At 44.7% G+C, this 21,176-nt stretch overlaps 1 protein-coding gene across 17 annotated transcripts in view; it reads right to left on the bottom strand.

Moving 5' to 3' along the window:
• The window catches only part of LOC121593520 (protein boule), a 61,277-nt gene that overhangs the window by 19,609 nt on the left and 20,492 nt on the right, over nucleotides 1-21,176 (bottom strand). For 10 of the 17 annotated variants that reach the window (XR_006004795.1, XR_006004793.1, XR_006004794.1 and 7 more), the window contains one exon: nucleotides 205-1,435. Coding sequence is in view for 14 of the 17 variants with exons in the window: in XM_041915908.1 (XP_041771842.1) it covers nucleotides 205-305 (101 nt within the window). In the remaining 3 variants the exon portion in view is untranslated. Of the gene's footprint in view, nucleotides 1-204; nucleotides 1,439-21,176 lie in introns of all 17 variants that reach the window. The other 7 variants (XM_041915918.1, XM_041915919.1, XM_041915920.1 and 4 more) reach the window with 5 other exon arrangements.

The raw sequence follows: 21,176 nt of genomic DNA, 5'->3' as shown, positions 1-21,176 counted from the left end.
AAGGAACAGAGTAAGTGTGAACGATTAACTAAAAACGCAGTAACGCAACAAGAACGTGAAAACAGTGTAACCGGAACCGGAATAAAAAAAAACAACGCGTAACACTCTCTGGTGGTTGAGTAACATACGCGTCCGCACACACACACACACACACACACACAGAAGAGTAGCAGTAAAGAGTGGTGCCAACGGCGGCACACTTACCTGATTCCACCGACAAACACCCGGTTCGGTATGAGCGTCCCGTACTTGGGGGCCGCCAGGGCCGCCCCGTCAAGCTGCCCAGCCGGGGTCGGTATGGACATTTTGTGCAGTGCTGCCGGGTACGGATCCGTCGTGAGGCCGGGGGGGATTTTACCTTGCACGCTGAAGAAGCCTGATGCCCGGGGTGGGAGGGTAGGTTGGTGGTGGATGCCGTTGGGCGAACCCACAACCAGAAACGAACCGGGTTCGAGAGCTAAGAGACGGAAAGGTTGTGGCGCACTTTATCCTTGTTCTCTCGATGTGTTTGTGGATTCGTGCGTGCGTGCGCTTGATTTAGATGGATGTGTGTGTGTGTGGATCGCTAAATCCCGCTTTCTATAATTATTTGTAGGAGCTAAAAGCTTACTCGAAGAAAGTAGTAGAAAGGCTTTTTGCTGCTCCGGCTAGCTTAAGTGTGCTCAGTGGTTTTAATGCAGCACATGGAACTCCTTCTTTTGGCGGGCTTTGCTTTGCCACAAATGGACTACTGAAGAACGCTTCCCTCTTCTTGTTGTACAAGTCACCGGGACACGACTGCTTAACAACTGCTTTTATTTTTACAGCACACGAATTTGATTCATTCCAACGGCTTCCCTTACTATTTCGTGCTTTTTCTCTCCTTCTCCTTAACCAACCAACAACAACAGTTGGCCCTGATTTATGGCTCGAATCTGGAACTTCCGCAGGACAATCTCGTGCTTTCCGGTACACTTCCTGGAAGGTTTCACCTTGTCACACCACCTTTGTCTTGCTAGACTTGCTTTTGCTGCTCTCTGGAGGGTGGATACAAACAACAAACAACAATATACATTCACCTGCAAAGCAAAAACACAACAAACAGCCGTCGTCGTCGAGAGCGTTCGTCCTTAGAGCGTTTTAGTGCCGTTCTTTGCTTCCTGTTTGCTCTCGAGGATTTGCAGTCGTGTGTGTGTGCGTTTTTTATATTTTTCTGCGTGTTCTCTGAGCTCGTCGTCGTCGTTGTTATTTTGTCGCAACTTTGCGAAGCCGTTAATTTCAATTTGCACCACACCAAAATGTTTGCTCTGCGCCTAGAGAGAGGTCACACCGCTATCTCCTTTCCGACTACGTCAAAGAGTTAGAGCCTTTTTAGCCGCTGCTAGTGAGCTTCCTATGCAACCGACAAGGGACACAAAAAGGCTCGCTTTTTATATTTATACGTTCCGGAGTTTATCTACTGAGCGCGAAGGAGTGGCAACATACACACACACACATACATAGTAAGGCACACGGATACAATCGCACACACGCGCGCACATTGCACAAAACGAGAGAGTTTTGTTTTTTATTTGCAAATTACGTTGATACGAGAGAGTAGGAAAGGGCGTTGGTGGTGAGGTGAAAGAAAAGAAATGGAAGAAAAAGAAAGAAAAAAGAAACACAATAGTAAAAGAAACACAACGAACGATTAAAACAGAGCAACGAGAAGAAACAGTGTAACAAGAAAACGGCAACAACGGCAGCAACAATGGCAACAATTTGAAACAAAAAACGCAACAAGAAAACACCATGACTAATGACTACTATTTTGTTGTCGTTTTTTTTGCGTGGGAAGCTGCGGAAGGGGAGAAAGGTGGGAAGGGAGTTAAAATATATAAACAAGAGCAGTGAAGGAAAGTGGCGAAAGTCGTTTGTGAAGGAGGTAAGGACACGGACATGTACCAAGGGAGCATCGGTATGTTTAACATAGCAAAACAAATCACAGCAACGCGCACCAGTTGGACCACATTGGAAAGCACAAAAAGGAACAACAGCAGCAGTGTCATATTTAGAGACAGAGAGAGATAGAGAGAGAGAGCGCGCCTTCGCCTGGGAGTATCCTTATTTGCATATCGAGGAAATAAGCTACTACACCTCCTACGAATGGAGGAGGCACAGTGGTAGTGTGTTTCCTCTTCTCTTCTCCATGATGATGGATGCCCACTTTAATGCAGAAAGTAACGGAATGAAAAATAGAAAGGAAGGAATAAAATCCATCCACCAGCAGTTCCAACTATTTCCCGGCAAGATCCTTTTATTCTTAAAAAAGGAGGAGTTTTACTTGAAGGAAAAGATAAAGAGGCTTCCCCCGAAGGGGAAAGGAAGGAAAGCTTTCATAATAAATGGCTAGTTCACACACACATACACAGACCGACACGTAACAAACATCTGTACCCATCGTTATGAGAAGCGATAGATGGGATAGTTTTATTTCTATAAAACACAATTGAGAAGAAAAGGAAAATATTTTTTCATTTCTCTCGCTCTCTCTCTCTCTCTCACTCGTTTCGTTCTTTAGACAAATGGCGAGAAATTAGGTCAAATGAATTCATCGACAGGAAGGGGTTTTAAAGGTTTAACAAGTAAAATTAAAACTGTTTTAGAACACTGTAAAACAGAAAAAAAACACAAAATATGTGCAGGATGAGCTTTAACAGCTAGAAACTAGCTAGCTGTTGAAGCATTGTGAGTGTTTTTTTTCTATATTTTTCCTTTTTTTCGATTATACCATCTTTTTAATTTTTCCTTCTATTTATTACTCTTTATATATTTATTTATACTTCTTATTATTTTCTTTAATTTATTACTTGTTTTTATTATTACTTTTTCTCACTCTTTTCTTCTATTTCTTATTATTTTTTTCTCGCGGTATTCCCAACATTCTTTTTGTTCTTCTTTACTTATTACGTTTGATACTCTTTCTACTTATGACTTTGAATTATTGCTCATTATATGTTCCTTAACTCTTAACTCATTGTTATACTTTTGCTTACTACTGCTTCCCACTGTACTGAATTACTTCTACTTATTATTGCTTTTATACAGCTCGAGTGGTTTCCATTTTTTTTACTAAAACTTTAACAAACTCAAAGAAACTCAAATAACATCCGTTCAACGAACAAAGTAAAAATAATACTTCCTATCCACAAGCTTACAACATAATTAAATGCTCAACTGCCTTTTTGTCAATCGTTTTGTGTACAGTTAAAGTGTGACCCGCTGTGTAAGAACACATGAGTACGACAAATAAGATAAAAGATTACGCAATCCATCAAAGACTTAATGCTTTCCCATGCACAGTTTAACATTTTCCCTTTGATGTTTAATGCCGGCTCTCTCGACCGTCGGGGTTCTAATTGCACGTCCCACACCAAACAAGCGCACGTCTCGTTCGCGCCGGTTGTCTCTAATTGCATTACCCAAGCCTCATCACAGACTAACCCCCCTCCGCACCGATCGTCGTATCATGTGTCAATGTCTACCCGTTTCACATCACTTGATCCGATCCATCTGTTAATACCCTCTCTCTCTCACACACACCACTCCCAACATCCTTCCGAAACTGGCGTCAGATCCTCGAAAAATATGTACACCATTTCTCACCCAAAACGAGAGCTAATCAGGACGAAACGCGTATGTTGATGATGCTCAATCCCCGGGCATGTCGCGAACGGTGTTGAACGTGTCCTTGTCTCCCGTCTTTTCTCCTTTGTGTCTTGTTCCACTCTAACAGTATTATTTATTGTACCAAGCCACCAAAAATGCCACACTAATTGCGTTTAAACGGGGTAAGGGTGACCCGTTCTGAGCGGTAAGAAGCTGAAGCTTCCCAAAAGCTCATGCGATGCTGCATCAGGTCTCTCTGTGTATGTGAGTATGTGTGTTTTTGTAGAGCTGGTTAAAATTCTACGGCCAGAATTTGCTGCGATCCCTACAGCAAACAAACAATTGGCTGCTGATGAAGAGAGAAACTAGGTCATAGGCACAAGGATGCGCCTGTGCGCCTGTAGTGCACACAACAGCGCGACACCAACAACACCCAAACGTCATCTGCAAAGAAGATGTCACTGTTGGGGGTCCAGTGTTGTTGCTAGTGCTACGCTGAGCCTGAATACTGAATCGGAGCCCGAATTTTGTTCAAACTTCTGGTGCACAGGACAAGACACAAGGCACAAAAACACATCTCCAGGAGAAGGAGGAGGAGGAGGAGGAGGAGAAGGAGGAGGAGGAGGAGAAGGAGGAGGAGGAGGGGTAGTGATTCCTAGTGATCGATCGACCCATCACAACGTGGGAGCTGAAACATGGATTAGAGTTAAATCTGCACTTTTCTAGCTTGTTTTCCCCATAGCTGTTACTCGGCCGACAATGCCTTAATAACCTTCCCCAATGAAGAATGTGGTGTGGATTAACATCGGAATTTTGAGCAGGGAGAACAAAAAACTAGCAGGATGCCGTATCCAGCCACACGTGATACGATATAACTGAATTATCCACACAGCAGCAATCGAGTCGGTCAAGCTAATGCTTTTCCCATTTCCCCAGAGGCGAGCAAAAACAAAATACAGTGAGAGTTCCAAATCGATCGATTTCGCACCAACTCTGGATGCCTTTCCTCCGTTTTAAAAGCAGGCGTAGTGTTTTCAGGTGTTTTTTGTGGGTGACAATAAATTGCCAAAATCTGTGCAGGGGCTGGTCAAACGTGTTCGGGCGAGAAGACGAAGGGCTTGTTTTGGTTTTTGCTCATGCACCGTACACACCACACGACCATTTCCCTTCTAAACAATCACACACATACACACAGACACACTCAAAACAACTGTTCGCCAATTCCGATACCAGGATGTCATACGCCGCAGGGAAGGCGTTCATTGGCGACTGTATGTATGTGGCTCCGGCCGTTGTTGAACAGTATGCGGCAGAGCCATCTGCATACTAGCACAAGCCAGCACATAAAACCGCGCTAAATGGAGGCGCTCTATTTCGAGCGAGTGTGTGTGTTGGTTAATGTTATGCTCACTTCCGGACATGCAAAATCTCCACACACATACACTCCTCAAACTCATCCCTCTGTCGGGGTGATGTTGGTCGGCTCCAGAGAAGGCACCGTGCCAACGGAAGACTAATTTAATAACTTTTTTTTTGTTGTTGCTGGTGCTTTGCTGCTCTATGCCTCGTGTGTTTCAGTGTGCCACCGTATGTTTAACGTTTGCTCTGCCAATGTACGTTGATTGGACGGGGCGACCGACCATAAGGGATGGGGGTCACGTCACATCGTCGTTTACCAGCTGCTTTCTTACCGACCCCCTGGACACACGATGGCGCGCAAATAGATTTTCCACAATTTTCCAATTTAAGCGACCGATTTCGTTCCTACCTCCTTATTTTCTTCTGCTCCCGGCGGATGAGTGTATGCAATTGAACTTTTTGCCTTAGAAGACGGCCAGCCGTTATGTGCACGATCGATTCTAGCAAAAGTGACGCGAAAGCTGCCTACGCGAACCGGAGAAACAGGGAACTCCCGACGTCAATGGACAGAGCGCGAAAGCAGCAGGCAGGCACACAACTTTTTTAAAACTAATAGGATCCAACGACGATGAAGACGCTACTTGTACAAGCAGCCTCAATGGCTTTTTCATCGTCCGCACGATACCAGTTTTTCCCCGCCGCCCGGAGACAATGTGTCTAGTGGGGTGCTGCGACAACAAACCCGGGGGTGAGAGATGCCTGCCAGAAATAGAACCCAGGTATCAGGGAGAGTAGACGACCGAACGGACGAACAAACACCAGTGCCAGTGCCCCCAGGAGGAACATTTGCGAAGGAAAAGGACGGAATATTGCAAACATAAACAGACAGCGCCACGTGGCGGAAAGACGACGAAGCGCTGATGAGAAGGCGGACGGAGAAAATATTGTCACAATCGACGGGAGTCCTCTTCTTACCGCCTACCCCTCCTCTTCGTGGGGGTGAGTCCTGTTGAACACAGCGAAACATTGGACTATGGCGTGTGTCTCGAACCAAACAAAAAAACAACTCAAAAAGCTCAGCTCATAATGAGTTTTCTGCTCCTGAGCGTTCATTCAATTGTTATTACAATGGTTCGCTTTTGTGTGCGCTTTAAGATCGAATGGTTGGCAAGCCCGCGCTCCGAATGGTGAATCGACAGAATGGCGCTCACTCGCTTCCTTTTTTGCTTCTACCTTGCTGCTGGAAGGACATTAGCAGCCGTATAGCCGTTGCGAAATCAACGGACATTGAGACACACACTAACGATTGCAGGGCGTAAGCAAAACAATTCAAAACAGCAGGAAGAAAAAAAATCTGCTTACGTGTTCAGTTTTTGCCAGCGAAGGTGCTGCCGGTACCACTAATGTGCTTCTTCTTCAGGAATTTATAGCTTCATTTAAAAGAAAATACATTATTTATCAACACTGAACAATTCTCTTCGGCTGCTTCTGGCCGTAACGATCACTCGTTGACGTTTTTCGAGCAGCTCAGGGTACTCATTTCTTGACACAGGTTGAGTTTACGGATCAATTGGAATAAGTGAAGTGAAATGTATACTAACATGAACAATAAAAATTATTTTCGATGTGTCAAAAGTTTACGAAGTCGTTGATAGCTTATGTAATTTATGTTTTACAGGACAACAAATTTGCTCACAAAATGAAAAAATATCAGAAGTTACAAAACGCTCAAGTTCTGGTTGTAAAATTTCACCAACTAGGTTTAAATTGACTAAATCATATTTTGCCAATGGGTCTCACCGCGTTACAGTTGGGATAAATTTGTCGCATGAATTTTTCAGCAAAACAGCCATTCCACAGGGAAGTAATCTGGAGCCACTGTAATTCCTGTTATACTTCAACGATGTCGCCCTACTACTCGCCCGCCATAAGATATTGATATATGCTGACGATATTAAGTTGTTTGCCGCCTTGAAAGCACGTCAATTACAGTCTACCTCTGTTTAGTCGTTTAGTTTAAACGTGTTTAGTTCCTAGTGTGATCGAAACTTAGTCTCACTATCAGTTGACAAATATCAGGTTATATGGTTCTGGAGGTCCAGGAGTCCGATAAAATTCAACAATAACGTACCGATTGTGTAAATGATTTAGGAATACTGCTCCACAAAATTCTCAGTTTTAGGTCGCCATACGACCAGCATTATCAATCGAGGTAATCGGCAAGCTAGAGACTGCTATCAGGGTAACTGGAGACTTTCGTGACCCTACCAGCATTATAAGGACTTTTTGTTCAAAAGTCCGGTCAGGTTTAACATACGCTAGTATTGTTTGGTGTCCCTCAGGTTGGATTCAAATTATTTTCAACTATTTCAACTAATTCAAAGAAAAACAACGCGTTATGCTATTAGGCTCCTTCCATGTCATAATAATAATTTGATCTTGGTGGCGCTCGGTGATCCTTCTGCTCCGTCTAGGACTCTCAGTCAAAATCAAATAATATGCGCGTCACATTATCGTACCACTTTCGATCAGTCAGATCCTAAAAACAAGATGGGAGTCGCCTTCAGTCAAGTTTACAATTTGTATGAATTAAGTATGTCTCGATCTGCGTGCCGTAAGCGTTTGCGTGCAATTAAACTAAATGTAACGTCCCGTAGCTTTTAAACACCTAGTTCATTAAGAATTTTTCTATGGTCAATGAACGATCTCAATAAATACTAAATACTAAATGTAGTTATGATGTTCTTGCTTCTTCTTCACTTGAGTTCTAAGGTACTGTAGTACATATAGTATCATCGATTTGATTATACTTTCAAGGAAGTAGCACTTTTTAACACAACAATAATTAGAATTTGTATAGCTACTTTCAAGCTGGACGATAAATAATTCTGATAACACTAAAGACATCCTATTTCAATACTTCAAGCTGCTAATGTTTCTCATAGCAATCAATCCAATCAAAACCATCCATCAAAATCAACATACTTCTTGAACAATCTAATTTAAGGTCAACTCAGCCCCTGTCCTAAACTTCTTGTGTCTCGCATGATGAACAATCTCATGCAGCAGTGCGCCCAGACACATCTTGATGCGAACTACATCTTGTGACAATATAATTTGCACAGTTTAATATGCTTACCCTCCCACCCGAACACACATGAGTAGTGGTAGAACCGTTATATGGCTGTTCAATCGACAATTTTATTCTCCTAACCCCATGTCCACAAAGCGCACATAACATACGACAAACTATGGACTGTTTTATGGCTCGCTCTCCACTACCCCATGCTCCCATTTCTTCCTCAATCACTCGTCTGGTGGAAAAAAACAGAGCAGGAGTTTCCCATTTTATTGCATTAATTTTTTTTACGATGACATTATGTCACTTTTTTACGAGTAGTTTCACCCATACTGTCTCACACACACACTCATTCTAGGCATTATACTTTGCATCGGTGTGTAACAAGGACGCCTCGTCGCATTACAGGAAGCGTATCGAAGGTAAAACCGGCGAGAATTGTAATAAATGCACCAAACACAATTGAACTCTTTGGAAAACAAGGGATAAAAATGGAACAGACTCCATCGTGTTTGGTGCACGTCCTGGATACAAACTTCAGCCCACCACCTCTCTCTCTCTCTCTCTGCAGCAATGGGAGAGGAAAATAAAACAACACAGCAAAAAAGCTTCAGCGAATGAAAATTGATACCGATTGGAGGTTTCTTTTTTTTTGAATCTCTGTACATCACATAAAAAGGGCACACCACTGAGCGCACCACCCAAGATCAAATTATTATTATGACATACAGCGGGGAAGGAGGATGACCACATCGCGCGCAAAGGGCTTTTCCGTTGTACCATTCTTCCTCCAAAGCCGGCAGGAACATGGCGGCCATCAACCATTCCGCACACAGTCCATTATCGAGGCGACCTTGAGGACCCTCTCTCCAAGGGAGGGGGGAACTGAAAATCGAAATAAAACGACACAAAAAATGCCCTGTTGACGATTGCCAATGGTCCAATTTGAATGGTCGCCTCCTTTCGAAGCGTCCCGCGCGTTTTGTTGCCGTGTCATAGGAGAAAAAAGGTTATGTGAAGCTGTTGTGCAAAATTGTTCTAGGTACATCATCCTACAACGATTCGCGGCCGTATATTGCGGACGGCAAAGGTAGCGGGGATGGCAACGAACCATATTTATATTGCCCATTGCACCATTGCGCGCCGGCCCAGATCGTACAGAAAAGCGCGAGATGAGAAGTATGAATTATTCATTCGATATATGTGCCACAATTTTGCGAACGATTTCCCCAGTCTCACACACACAGACCGATCGATTTCGAGCTGGCAAATAAAGTGGGTATGCGTGCTCGGTCGGTCGTCCATGACCAGCGACATTCGCCGGAGCATAACTTTTGCGAGCGCGTTTTGGGGTCGTAAATGAGCGCAGGAAGCAAAAGAACGTCGTTTCCGCAGAGTATCGTTTTTGTCGGGAATGCGGACATTTCAGGGAGAGGCAGGGAATAGCCAATCTAATCAAATGTTGTTAGTTTATGAAAACTTTCCTCGCACCAGAGCCCGTGGCAGCGAGAGGCGACGAAACTCTCGAGAACAACGTGTGTGCACATCCTCGAATGGAGAGCCAGCCGCTTGTAAATTCGGTGGCGGAGAAAAGCTTGCGAGCATGTGTCGCGCCCTCGCTCAACCCAAGCCCGAGAGTTGAGCTCGTAAATGAATATTTAAAAAATTAATCTTCACACTTTGCCAGTACAAATCGCAAACGACTCCACGGACCACCACATGAACTTCAAACCAAGCGGCCTGAGGATAGCAGAGTTGATGATACTGATACACTCCTCCAGCCGAACTGGAAGAGCTCGAAGAATGACATCGTTCGGGTATTTGGTGCGACATAATTCACACCCAGCACGAAATGTGATAGCAAACACACACACACACCACTGTTTTTGGCCCGCCTAATCCTAATCCGAACACACACACTCCCGGCCGGGGGAGGGCGAACGACTAGTCCATCCGATCCGGGCGAAGTTGACGGAATTAGGAGTAAGGATTATTTATTCATGGAATTAGCTGGCTATCTTCATCGTACCCACTACCAACACCAACACCCTCATCACATTTCATCGAAATTTGTGGGGCGCAACGGGGCTCGGTGTAGCTTTCTGGGTGAGAGGCTGGAACTCTTCGAACAGTGTGTGGTGGCGAGCCCTTTTTGCACGTTAGCTTTACCCCACACAAACTCGCCAAATCCAAACTTTTCGCCAGGCAAATTTGGCGCGAACTTCCGACGGCAGTAGTAATAGTAGTAGTGGAAGCCCAAATCGAATCAAATTAACTCTCCACCACTGCGAAAACCTGCACCACACTCACATTGTTGGCATCAGATGGCAAAAAGCGGGATTCGTCCGTTTTGTTGGGACGGGGGAAAAAACCACACACAATCCACACATCCCTTTTAATTCGCATGAACGCAAGCATGGCTGCCGAGAGTTAGAATGTGTGGAGTAGGGGTGAAAGTCTTTTTTGTTACTAGCAAGCCCAAAGTTGAGAAAATAGCGCTAGCTAGGGAGTTTTGGGAAATTTCAACGTGTACAGTAGAGCACGGGAAATTACACATCAAACGGCAAACTTTGAGAAAAGTGGAAAAGGATATACGCAGAAAGGTATGCTATACTATTTAGCATTTCCAAGTAACATTGCAAACAAGCGAGTCCTTTAGGCACATTCAAAAAAAAAGTGAAAGGGCTTAAATGTCAAATATGAGCGCAAAGCAAAGTAATAACAAAAATATAGTGAACCTACTCAGTAACACTCCAGAATTATAGCCTTCCGTATAATCTATTTTAATGCATTTGCCATCAGATGGCGCTTTAATCTAATCTGATCTCTTCAACGGCAGCTGCTTGCTTTTTTTACGGCAGATATTTTCTTGTATACAACTTCATTTACGTAGAATTCAGTTCACCTAATTTGAATTATAGGTTGAACATCTTCCGAAATAGAACAAGAAAACAATTAAAAGCAAATGCAATAAATAAAACGTTCTCCTTTCGCTGATGAAACCATGATGGAGTGTTTCACCACCCAACCGTCATCCAAAATTAATTTTCCACAAATCGCGACAATTACAACAAATCATACAACGAAACTTCTCGTTTGCACCTGAGTTCTGCGGCAGTTCGGCAAATTCCCAACACCGACACCGGTAATTGCTGTAATTATCACCCGCGAACGATGAAGGAGCGAGCAGCTAAAAAAAAAGCCGTGAACTTTCGTGTTGGCAGGCAGGTGGTGCATGATTTTTGGTCCAGCCAAAAATTAATGCCAAAAAAGGTGGAGAGAAATGGAGGAAAAGGGGCCAAAGAAGAAAAAACATACAACAAACGCCGCTTATACTGAGGTCTCGCTGTTGGTTACGGTAATGAAAATCGAATTTTCCTTTATCCCCGTCGTTGGCGTTAACGAAATAAAATGGACCAGAGGCAACCAAAAAAGGCAAAAACAGCACGGACAGAAAAACAGGTTGCCCCCACGGAATGACTAAAGACGGGGAAAGGCAAGAGAAAAACAAAAGAAAACCCAGTTAGCGACGAGGCAAGCGTTATCCCCCCCGCGCTGGCGTTAATAATTCGTCCTGACGCGAAGGGCTTTTAATTTTTGTGCCATTTGTCTTTTTTTCCGTCGGCGGCCGTTTGGGTTTTCCGCGTTGTTATTTTTCGTTGTCACTTTGAGAAGTTCCGGAGCATTTCTTTTTTCCTTTCTTTTTCTTTTGGATCTTTCTGGTGGTTTGTGGTGAACTGTCTCTCAACAAGATAAGCAGGATCGGATTTACATCAGCGCGATACGCTGATGCAGCAGCGTTCGGGGAATTCTTGTAATTTAATCCTCCCCGATTTTGAGGCGGAAATGTATCATTACACAAAGATGGACACATTTAAATTGGAAACAGCATAGTAGGGGGAGAAGAAAACAGTCACTTCCCAGTAGGGCAGTCAGCAAGCAAACGAGGATAATTAATTCATTGAAAAATGGGAAAGTCAGCGAATAAGTCATTGAAACTATAGAATACTATAATTGTTTATTTTCAAAAATAGTAAAAATGTAACCAAAATGTGACAAAGAGTCGTATAACTTGCAAAACAGTAAACGCATTTTTGAACAATTTTAACGATCAAGATCGTTCATTCCAAAGAATTGAAGAGCATTCAGCCAAATGTCTTTTATCATTAATGTATCAGTTTTTTTGTATGAAGTTTGACAATTGTCAGTGGTAAATTATGTAACATACAAAACCACGCGCCAAACTAGCCTCAGAATTTCAATTAAGATTATTGCAGTATGCAGTAAAACAAAATGTTCACAAATATTTTATCAAATAAGATAAAATATAGTTTTAAATTATGTTTCACAATAGAATAAAAGTTTGTTTACTCCTATTCTTTCACTAAGATTCGAAAACCAAACAATTATTAAATGCATAATGCGAATTTTTTGAATTTTAGTTATCGGGATTAAAACATTAACTGGGCCATTGCATCCTTGGTTCGTTCTAGGTCTTTGATTTAATCGATCAGATTTGTTTGATCGTCACTTGGTTCGTTCGACGGGCAGTTCGGAATAATGGTGAAGTCTGTATGCCATCGGAACGCTTGTATAGGACGTGCTTTCAAAATTGTGTATGGGATTAGACAGATAACGTCGGATGTGTGATTTCGTCATACGACGGAATAAAAAATCATCAATTCCTTCGGATCGTCGAATACGATTGTATCTATCAATCTGGTATGTAAGTTTTGTAGGAACAATCCCAACTGAATGATTTACTATAGTTAAACTAATCAAATAATCTAAAAAATCTAGAATATGAATCGAAAAAGCGTTTGGCAGAACTAGAACTACCAGATTAACGCAGTTCCTTCCTGAATTAAAAAAATAAAACTGAACAAATTCTTATCCGATCTCGTTTTGTGCTTCCCGTATCTTCTCATTCCAATGCTCTTCAGCGATCCAATACAATGAGATAAAGATATATCCACGACTAGCCCAAAAGGCACAACCGGCCCAGTGCCCCAGTACGACTTTACATTGTAATCGTCGTAGCGGCACGCGTGCAAGGGTGATAATTCCTATTTTCTCGCGAACAAACAAAGCATCATTCCAGAAGGGGATGGCGAATTGTTGCGCACTCCTCCGCTAGAAACGCTGTTCGCCATTGTTCGACGGCACCTTCCACCGCTTTCGGACAGATAGCGAAAGAGTGCTGCGTTTGTGGCACTAACACTCGCTACACCATCATCATCGTCCTTGCCACCTTCTTTGGCAACAACACCGAGGTGGGCGAGAGCCAGCCCCGTCCAAGGCTAATGTGCTCTCTTGTTGATGTAATGCTCGGTAGATAATAAATCATCATAATAACACCAAGCTAGGATAGGTCTTCTGCTGCTGCTGTTGCTGGTGGTACTGATGGCCTTCGCGACGAGGGACCCCATGGCCCGGGTCTGGTCTACGCGCTACGCCAGAACGCACTAGGCAAATCCTTCAACTGCGCTAACAACTCTCGCACACAGAAGAGCACATTGTAGAGCATATCCGGTGGTAGTAGTAGCTACTCCTCGAGGAAAAGGCTCATCGGAACATCGAATGAAGCAAAAGGGTGGTGGCGGCGTCAATGTTTGAAAGTGTTACAAACGGCAGTTCCTTCACCGTCGGACAAACCCGGTCGTCTCGGCAGGAAAAATCGATATTTTTAACCACCCACCCGCCCAATCTACCTCTAGAGAGGGAAAAGGAAGTACGAGAGAGAGAGAGAGAGGACAGGCCACGTAAGGAAAAGAACTATTGTATCCCACACCATTGCCCTCTATCTCGGCGGCGCTTTTCTCTTCTTGTCTTCACGAACGTTCTAACCTATTACCGTTCCCAACTAGACGTTCTAGCCAATCTTTTGTTGGAAAATGTGAGATGTAACTTTTCTCCAAACTTTCCGCTCTATCGCTCGCTCTCTCTCGTTCTCGAAGTTCCTCTTTCGTTTGCACGTTTTTGTTTGATGGGAATTGAATGCGAGCCCAAAAATTCGCTATTCCCAATCATGGTGTGTGTGTGAGTGTGGCTTAGTTTTTCCCTCCCAGGATGGGAATACAGCCAACGATAGAGATCGGAAAATCATATCCACCACCAGCGCCACACAGCGTGTTTCTAGCGCTCCACTAGACTCTCTTTTCTTCTTCTCGCTCTCGGATCTCTTTACTCCAACGCCGCTGCACGCGACGCGGCCGGAACCGAAACAAGACGAAACATTACACCGTAGCAGCGTTAAATCAGCCCCCTGCTGGTGGTATGAAGTAGAACAAATGCCGTTCGTGGTGGTTGTGACTGCTGGCGTTCTTTCCGCCCTCCCGGAAAGCTCCACACAAAAAACCACAGTCAAGAGGGACGAGGCAAACGAAACGTCGTCGATAGGCACACGGATGCTGGGCGTCCGAGCGACCTCCCCGGGGGACGAGAGGCAACCTCACCCCCCCCCCTCCCCGGCGCATACACATCCGTCCCGGGGTAACATATCTTCGGTATGCCATTTTTCCGGTGCCGAACCGTCGGTCGGTCGGTGAACAAAAGCAGCTCGGCGCGACGTGGAGAGGGAGCGAAAAAAGGCTCACCTCCTTCTCGTTGGGCTTCCCAAGCTCTGCGTCGTCGTCGTCGTCGTCGTGCCCGTCGGTTCTTTGTCGCCCGAGAAACAACAACAGCTCGCACTCCTGCTCGCTTTATCATCATTCTGAAGGGTTTAAGTGGCGCTGTGCAAGGCGACTGCTTTTCGGTCTGTGCGAGATTTGGGCGAGCCCAGTTAGTGCTTTGGTGTTTGTTTTTTTTTTCATTCTTCCATTTTGCACGGCCTTTTGTCGCCAGGCTTGGAGGCTCCACGTACCGGAATGCTTTTACGTAATCGCCGAGAGCACGCATTTAGCTGGCCCGGCGGCGGCGATGGGGATAGAGAGAGAGAGAGCGAGAGAGAGTCTTTATTTCACTTTCGTGGTGGAATTTTATGTTTAATTTTACTGTTCATTACGCTCGGATTTGGCTCGGATAGTTTTGGGGGATCGGGCGTAATTTTCTTCGACAAGAGAGCATTCTTAGGGTGGCAGCACGTTTTGTATTAGGGTTGAAAGTGTTTTGTACGCACTGTTTGACAATTTTTAGGGCGTTTCCAACCAAATTCTAGACAATAATGTCTGAGTATAGTTACAAAATCTGTTCCTATTACGCATTGTTTAGTAAAACTGTCGGCGTAAAAGTCATATAACTTTTACCGTAACAAGTTTTCACTATTTACACTAACCTAACTGGAAGTACACACTGGAGTAGACATACAGAGAACAACTGCTCCACCCGAAAGACCATTACGGCTTTTCCACCCTCTGCTTCAATGAGATTTTGTTTATCTCGACCGAAAATCGCACAGCGACAGGAACTCCCCGTGTATCGTAGCAGACCAACCAGCGCACAACGAAAACACCCACGAAAACACAACAAAGGACACAAAAAAAGTAAAAAAAAAAAGATTTCTGTTAGGCTTCTGTTTGGATGTGCACATTTAGGGACACAGATAATACCCTCCCTTCTCCCCCACGAACCCGCCCGTTTGGGTGGTCGTTTTCTTTTCAATTTTCTGTCCAGCACGATGCAAAAAGAGAGAGAGAGAGAGCGCCAAATGGGGAAAATGGGGTTTACTTTTGCGCTCGTTGCCGCCCCCCCCCCCACCCCTCCATCCCAACTCGTCCGATTCGCGCTGGGCGCTTTTCATTCAGAACATGCTAATTTCATCGAATGTTGTAACCGTGATAGAACGGAAAGATACAGCACGTTGAAAAGATTGTACCACGTCCCACCACATCCCACCACTTCACCCCGACTGAGGTTTTGTGTTAAGGTCGAAAACAAATACAACATAAAGAGAGAAAAACAAACGCAACACTCCAGAGGAAAAAAAACAAAACCCGGAAGTTGTGGTTGACAAGGCGAACGAGGGGAAGTAATGTGGGGAGATGGAAAATGCCCCAAGGGAATACATGAACCGATTATCTGGTCCCCTTATTGAAGGGGAAATGATGAAAAAGAGAAAAGAGCTTTTTTTAGGGGGGGGGGGGGGAGGTAATGCAGCGAATGTAACTTTAAAGGGAAAACGCATAAAAGAAACATTTATTGACCCCCTACTGCTCAGAGAGCGGAAGAAGAAGCAGGAAGGTTTAAAGAAAAGCTCATCAAACTGTCACACTCGGTGGGGCCCCGTGTGCATTTTGTTTTTATCGCCCTTCCCGTTACACACAGGTGCAATAAGCGAAGGACAGCACTGGCAACACTGCTACGACCCCCACCAACTACTACAAAGCCAGGCAAGTGGTGGAATTGTGGGGGGGGGAGGATGCTACCTCGTTCAATCAATCGAGATACAGCCAAAACAAAATCCCAACTAAACAACTTTGATAGTAATGTTCCTGGTGGAGGGGGGGGGCAGTAGAGGGAGAGAACGAAAAAAGAGTGGAAAGTAAAAGTTACCTCCTGATTTCCCCCGCTTCATCTCACACCACTCATCCCTTCAATATGTACGCACAAAGACGCGCGCGAGCGCTTGGAATGAACTTGCCGCCAGCAAGTCTTCACTGATGCTGCTGCTGGTAGTCTACCACCATCATCACTAACACACACGCACACACACACACACACACACACACACACACACATCACAAACAGTAAAGAGATGAATGAGTCCGAAAGCTTGAACAGGGCCCCAGCAGCGACAAAAAAGGAGAAGAAGAGGAAAGAGAAACCCTCCCCATGGCCACGAGGCGACCCCTGCGGAAGAAAGTTTTGGGCGCATGAACGAATAAGGGCCGTGAAGGGGATGTTTGAAGGGGTGCTGGTGCGAGGAAGAACGCTGTCGATCGGGAGCGGGTAGTGGGGATGTATGTAGAGGTGCATTAACCAGAGTCAGCGTAATCTGAATGGCAAGTCGAAGAGGAGCAAGTGAACGCGACACGCGTATGTTACACTGGTGAGCGTAATAGTAGGCGCACACGGTTATTGTGCGCGATTGTACAAAATTGAGGAAAATAATGTAACTTTAAAGAATGAAAACAGGAAGAATAAGGAAATGCATTATAACGTGCTACATATACAGTCATCCCATTTTTGTAATGTACAAACTTTTCTGTCACAACATTACACGCCTCCGTGTAAACCAAATGCTGGTGAACAAGATATGGGAAGAGGGAGAAATTCCAACCAGGAATGCGAACAACGCAGCCGAGTCGTTGGAAAAACGCTGCCGTACGACGATCCTAACACGGTGTTGGTAGGCTCAATGGTTGAAGATTGAAGAAAAAGTGCTTCTATCGAGTGGTAGAAGCATTTGTATGTGGGTCAAAACATGAGGCGGAAGATGGATGCGAGTGGGAAATTAAGATACAGCCCCGGGAAATACAAAGACGTACAACAAAAGCACGGAGACTTTGGTATGGATTATTCAAAGCATTTATATATTGGGAGTCTTGGAGAAGCTTGTCGAAAGAGATATGATTGGGCCTATACCACACTCTAGTAGACGTAGAGAAGTTGTGCTTCACAAAAAGATACAATAACTTGCAAGAACAGATCTTGAGTTCACATTTTAGCAAGAGCGGTCTTTTCTCAAAAGCCAAGAATCCTACTATTTTCCTGAATTCTTGAATAACAGTCCATTGCGTAGGTTTTCATGCACATCACATCGAGGAACTACCAAACCCGTCACTGTGCTGAAGAATTCCAACAAGGCAAACGTAATTAATAAAAGATGGTCAATATTTTGTCCCATCATTAACATAGTCCATTCGTTATCCTTCCCTGCCATACCCTTCCTTATGTAAACCAAGCAGATAGAGCACACCGTGGAAAAGGATATGTGCGACGCGAATGCGGGCATCACTAAAACCTGCGATAACGACGGCAACCGACGGGGCCAAAAGGTAAATGGAAACATTATTACACCGGGAATGAAAATGGAGTTACGACATCAAAAACTCCCTTTCTGAGAGGAAAACTGGCCGGGCAGGAAAATGTAAATAGAATTTTGGCCTCAACAATCCCAACGCTCCCATCTTCTAGTCCTTTTCTCTCCTTCCCCTTTTTGTATGTCGCTCGCTCCTGATCCCATGATCCGGTCCAGGGGATTTCGATTTGAGAGACCCGTATCATCATCATCATCCTTCATTCCCCTTTTCCCCATCCAGTTCTTGAGACGGCAGAAGTGGAAAGCCAACTACGTACACCATTCGGCCGGAGGAGAATAGAGAATGAACCATAATAAAATTAGACGGTCAGAAAAATCTTAAAAGGTCCTTCTGGGACCGTTGTCCCATCCTCGTAGCCATGCGCGTGACCCACAACATCACCGCGCTTCGAGTAAGGCTTTTTAATGACAATAATAAAACACGACCATCACACACAGACACACAAACCGTTGTCGTATGCTCCCCGTCGGGATGCATGAGGGAGGAAAATATGAAAATTTAATTGCCTTATTTTACGGGCACAGGCTTCTTCAACCGGGCGACGCAAGACGAAGTGAAAAGGGCGATTGGGGAAAAACAGTCGAGGAAATGAAAAGCTTTTCTACGGCAAACCCCACACTCTCTCTTTCTCTCTCTTTTTTAGGATCACAATATTCGGTCCATTCGAAAGTGACATTCATTGATGGGTGGTTTGAAGCATGGACGCGATGTAACGGTTTTTGGGGGCGCTTTGTTGTCCTCTGAACGGGACCGCAGCGCTGGAAAGACGCATAGACATAAGGAAAACATTATAATTTTCTTATTAAATTATGGCTTTTTCTCCCTCGGGGAGTAAAATGTTACTTTTACGGAGTCATTACTGTCCACCAAGGGTTTTCGTGGGCTTTTTGTGGGCAGTGGTGGAAGTGTGATTAAAATTATGGTCCAGGATAATTAGTTCCAGAGCAAATGCTTCAGCATTTAAATCTAAGTGATGAGAGTAGTGCCTGTAAAGCTGTTGATTAACTTTGAGACACACTAAACAAAATTAATCAGGGGTTATGTGACCGTATAACTAGAGGAAATATGCATTAATTATTTAACCTAATAATTATAGGAAACATTTCCAGCCCGCTAGTGTAGATCGTTCAAACGCAGATACAGATTAACATCATCTCCTTATCTGATTCATCATCCGATCGTGTCTCGCAAGACGGGGAATTGTAGGGCCACCGACCGGCCGCGATCGACCTGATCAGTCGGCCCGTTTTGGAGCTCGCCTAATCGCCCGCGGGCAGTACACGCACACACGGCATCCAATCCAGGCAGTGGGCAGTTTCAATAGGTGGAAAGTGAAAGGATGGAAACACTCTCTCTCGCGCAAGACACACACGCACGGGCGCAACTGGGCGCTCACTGGAGAAGAGAAGACGGGGCAAGCAAGCAAAACCATCAAACAAACAAATTCCCCAACAGTCAAGCGAGAGGGGAGAGATGACGCTGAGCGTTAAGGGCTGGGACAGCGGCGGCAAAAAAAGCGCTCAAGACGCGCGTCGAGCTTTCGCGTGTGCTCCGCGCGCGTGCATGCTGCTGTTGAGCAAATACTGATCGTTGTCGCTTTTTTTTGTAGGCTGTTGCTCGGTTTAATCGACCACTCACGCGCACACAAACCCACACCACAGCGGATGGCAATCGTGAACACGTAAAGCATTGCATTCCTGGGAGTGTGTGCCTAAGCAGCGCCTCATGTGATCTGAACAGGATGGAACAACGGTGCGATACGAATGCGCTCATCAGCATGCGATGTAGGTAACATCAGCGCCCTCCCCCGAAGAAGACGTTTCAGCAACATTGTATCGAGAGAATGTTGAGCATTTCTCCATCCTACTCTTTCCAATCGTTCATTAATTGACGTGTAACAACATCAGCTGGGAATGTTCATTACGAATGATTGGAAGTTTTTTTTTAAATGAGCAAATATTTCAGATATTCGCATTTATTGATTTTCTACAGCATGCACAGAAGCATCGTTTGGATCGTCGGAACGGTTAATAGAGCTATGTAGATGACTACCACTTTCAGCAGCCCAAACATTATTCAGGAAATTTAAAAATTTTGAGAAAAAAATGTAAACAATATTGCAGCATTCGTTTCATTTAATGATTGATATTGAAAAGTTCAGCTTGACGTTTCGTTTAAAGTGTAATTCAAAGCTAATACAGCATACAACTTGTAGCGCCAACAGCACGATTCATGTAACAACAATCTCTAGAAGCATTTTATAACATAAAAAAACCCACACTCAAGGTTGGGTACGCCTCCAAGAAAAAAATGCATCAAATGCAATTAGTGCCACGGCAGTGTAGTTTTGTAAACGATATTGTGCGATAAAGTCCGCACAACACACACTGTTGCTGTTGCTGTTGCACCTGCCGTTGCTTGATTAAATCTTCAAATAAAGCTACCCAACTAATCGTACCACAGAGGACACCCCCTTAAACCCTTCACCCACACACACACTCCGGCTGGTGTCCCTCAATCATTCTCTTTCTCTTTCGAGTATCTTTAAACTCTCGCAGTTTTAACTCTCAACAAGCGGACGACCTAAAATCAAAAACCGGATCACACCGACTCCAACCAACTCGCACAGCGGGCACACACTTAACTACACAGCGTCTCACGCACAACAAAAAAACGCAGTCGACACACAGGTCTGTTTTGGGCCGCGAGGAGAAATTTCTGCCGTCCGTCTCCGCCAGTTTCGCGCCAGTGTCCGCAGAGCCAAGAGCGTTTGCATTTGTACATGACTCGTAAGCTCTCCCCTTCACGGGACAGGGAAGGAGGATGGTGAGTGACTTAAGGTCGGATTCGAGTGCGAAAGCTTCACTTTCCGGCAAACGCCGCCCATCGTCACCCGTCGCCACCATCATCAGCTGACGGTGGTGATGGTTGTGAGATGACCAGGAGAAGGCGGCATTCATCCCGCCTAACCCGAGGCCCTAACTCGAGGGCAAGTGCCTGAACAGGTCCATTCTGTACAACAAACTACGCACACGCACACACACACGAACACACAACAAGTGCGATGAAAGTTGGCTGACAAACGGTTTGCGACCGCCAGAGGAGAGTGGCCAACGTGTTTCCGGCATTTG

Source organism: Anopheles merus, chromosome 2L (genome assembly GCF_017562075.2).
Source record: "Anopheles merus strain MAF chromosome 2L, AmerM5.1, whole genome shotgun sequence".
Taxonomy (NCBI): domain Eukaryota; kingdom Metazoa; phylum Arthropoda; class Insecta; order Diptera; family Culicidae; genus Anopheles; species Anopheles merus.
Note: the sequence above shows the minus strand (reverse complement) of the source record. Positions and strands in the feature narration are given on the sequence as shown.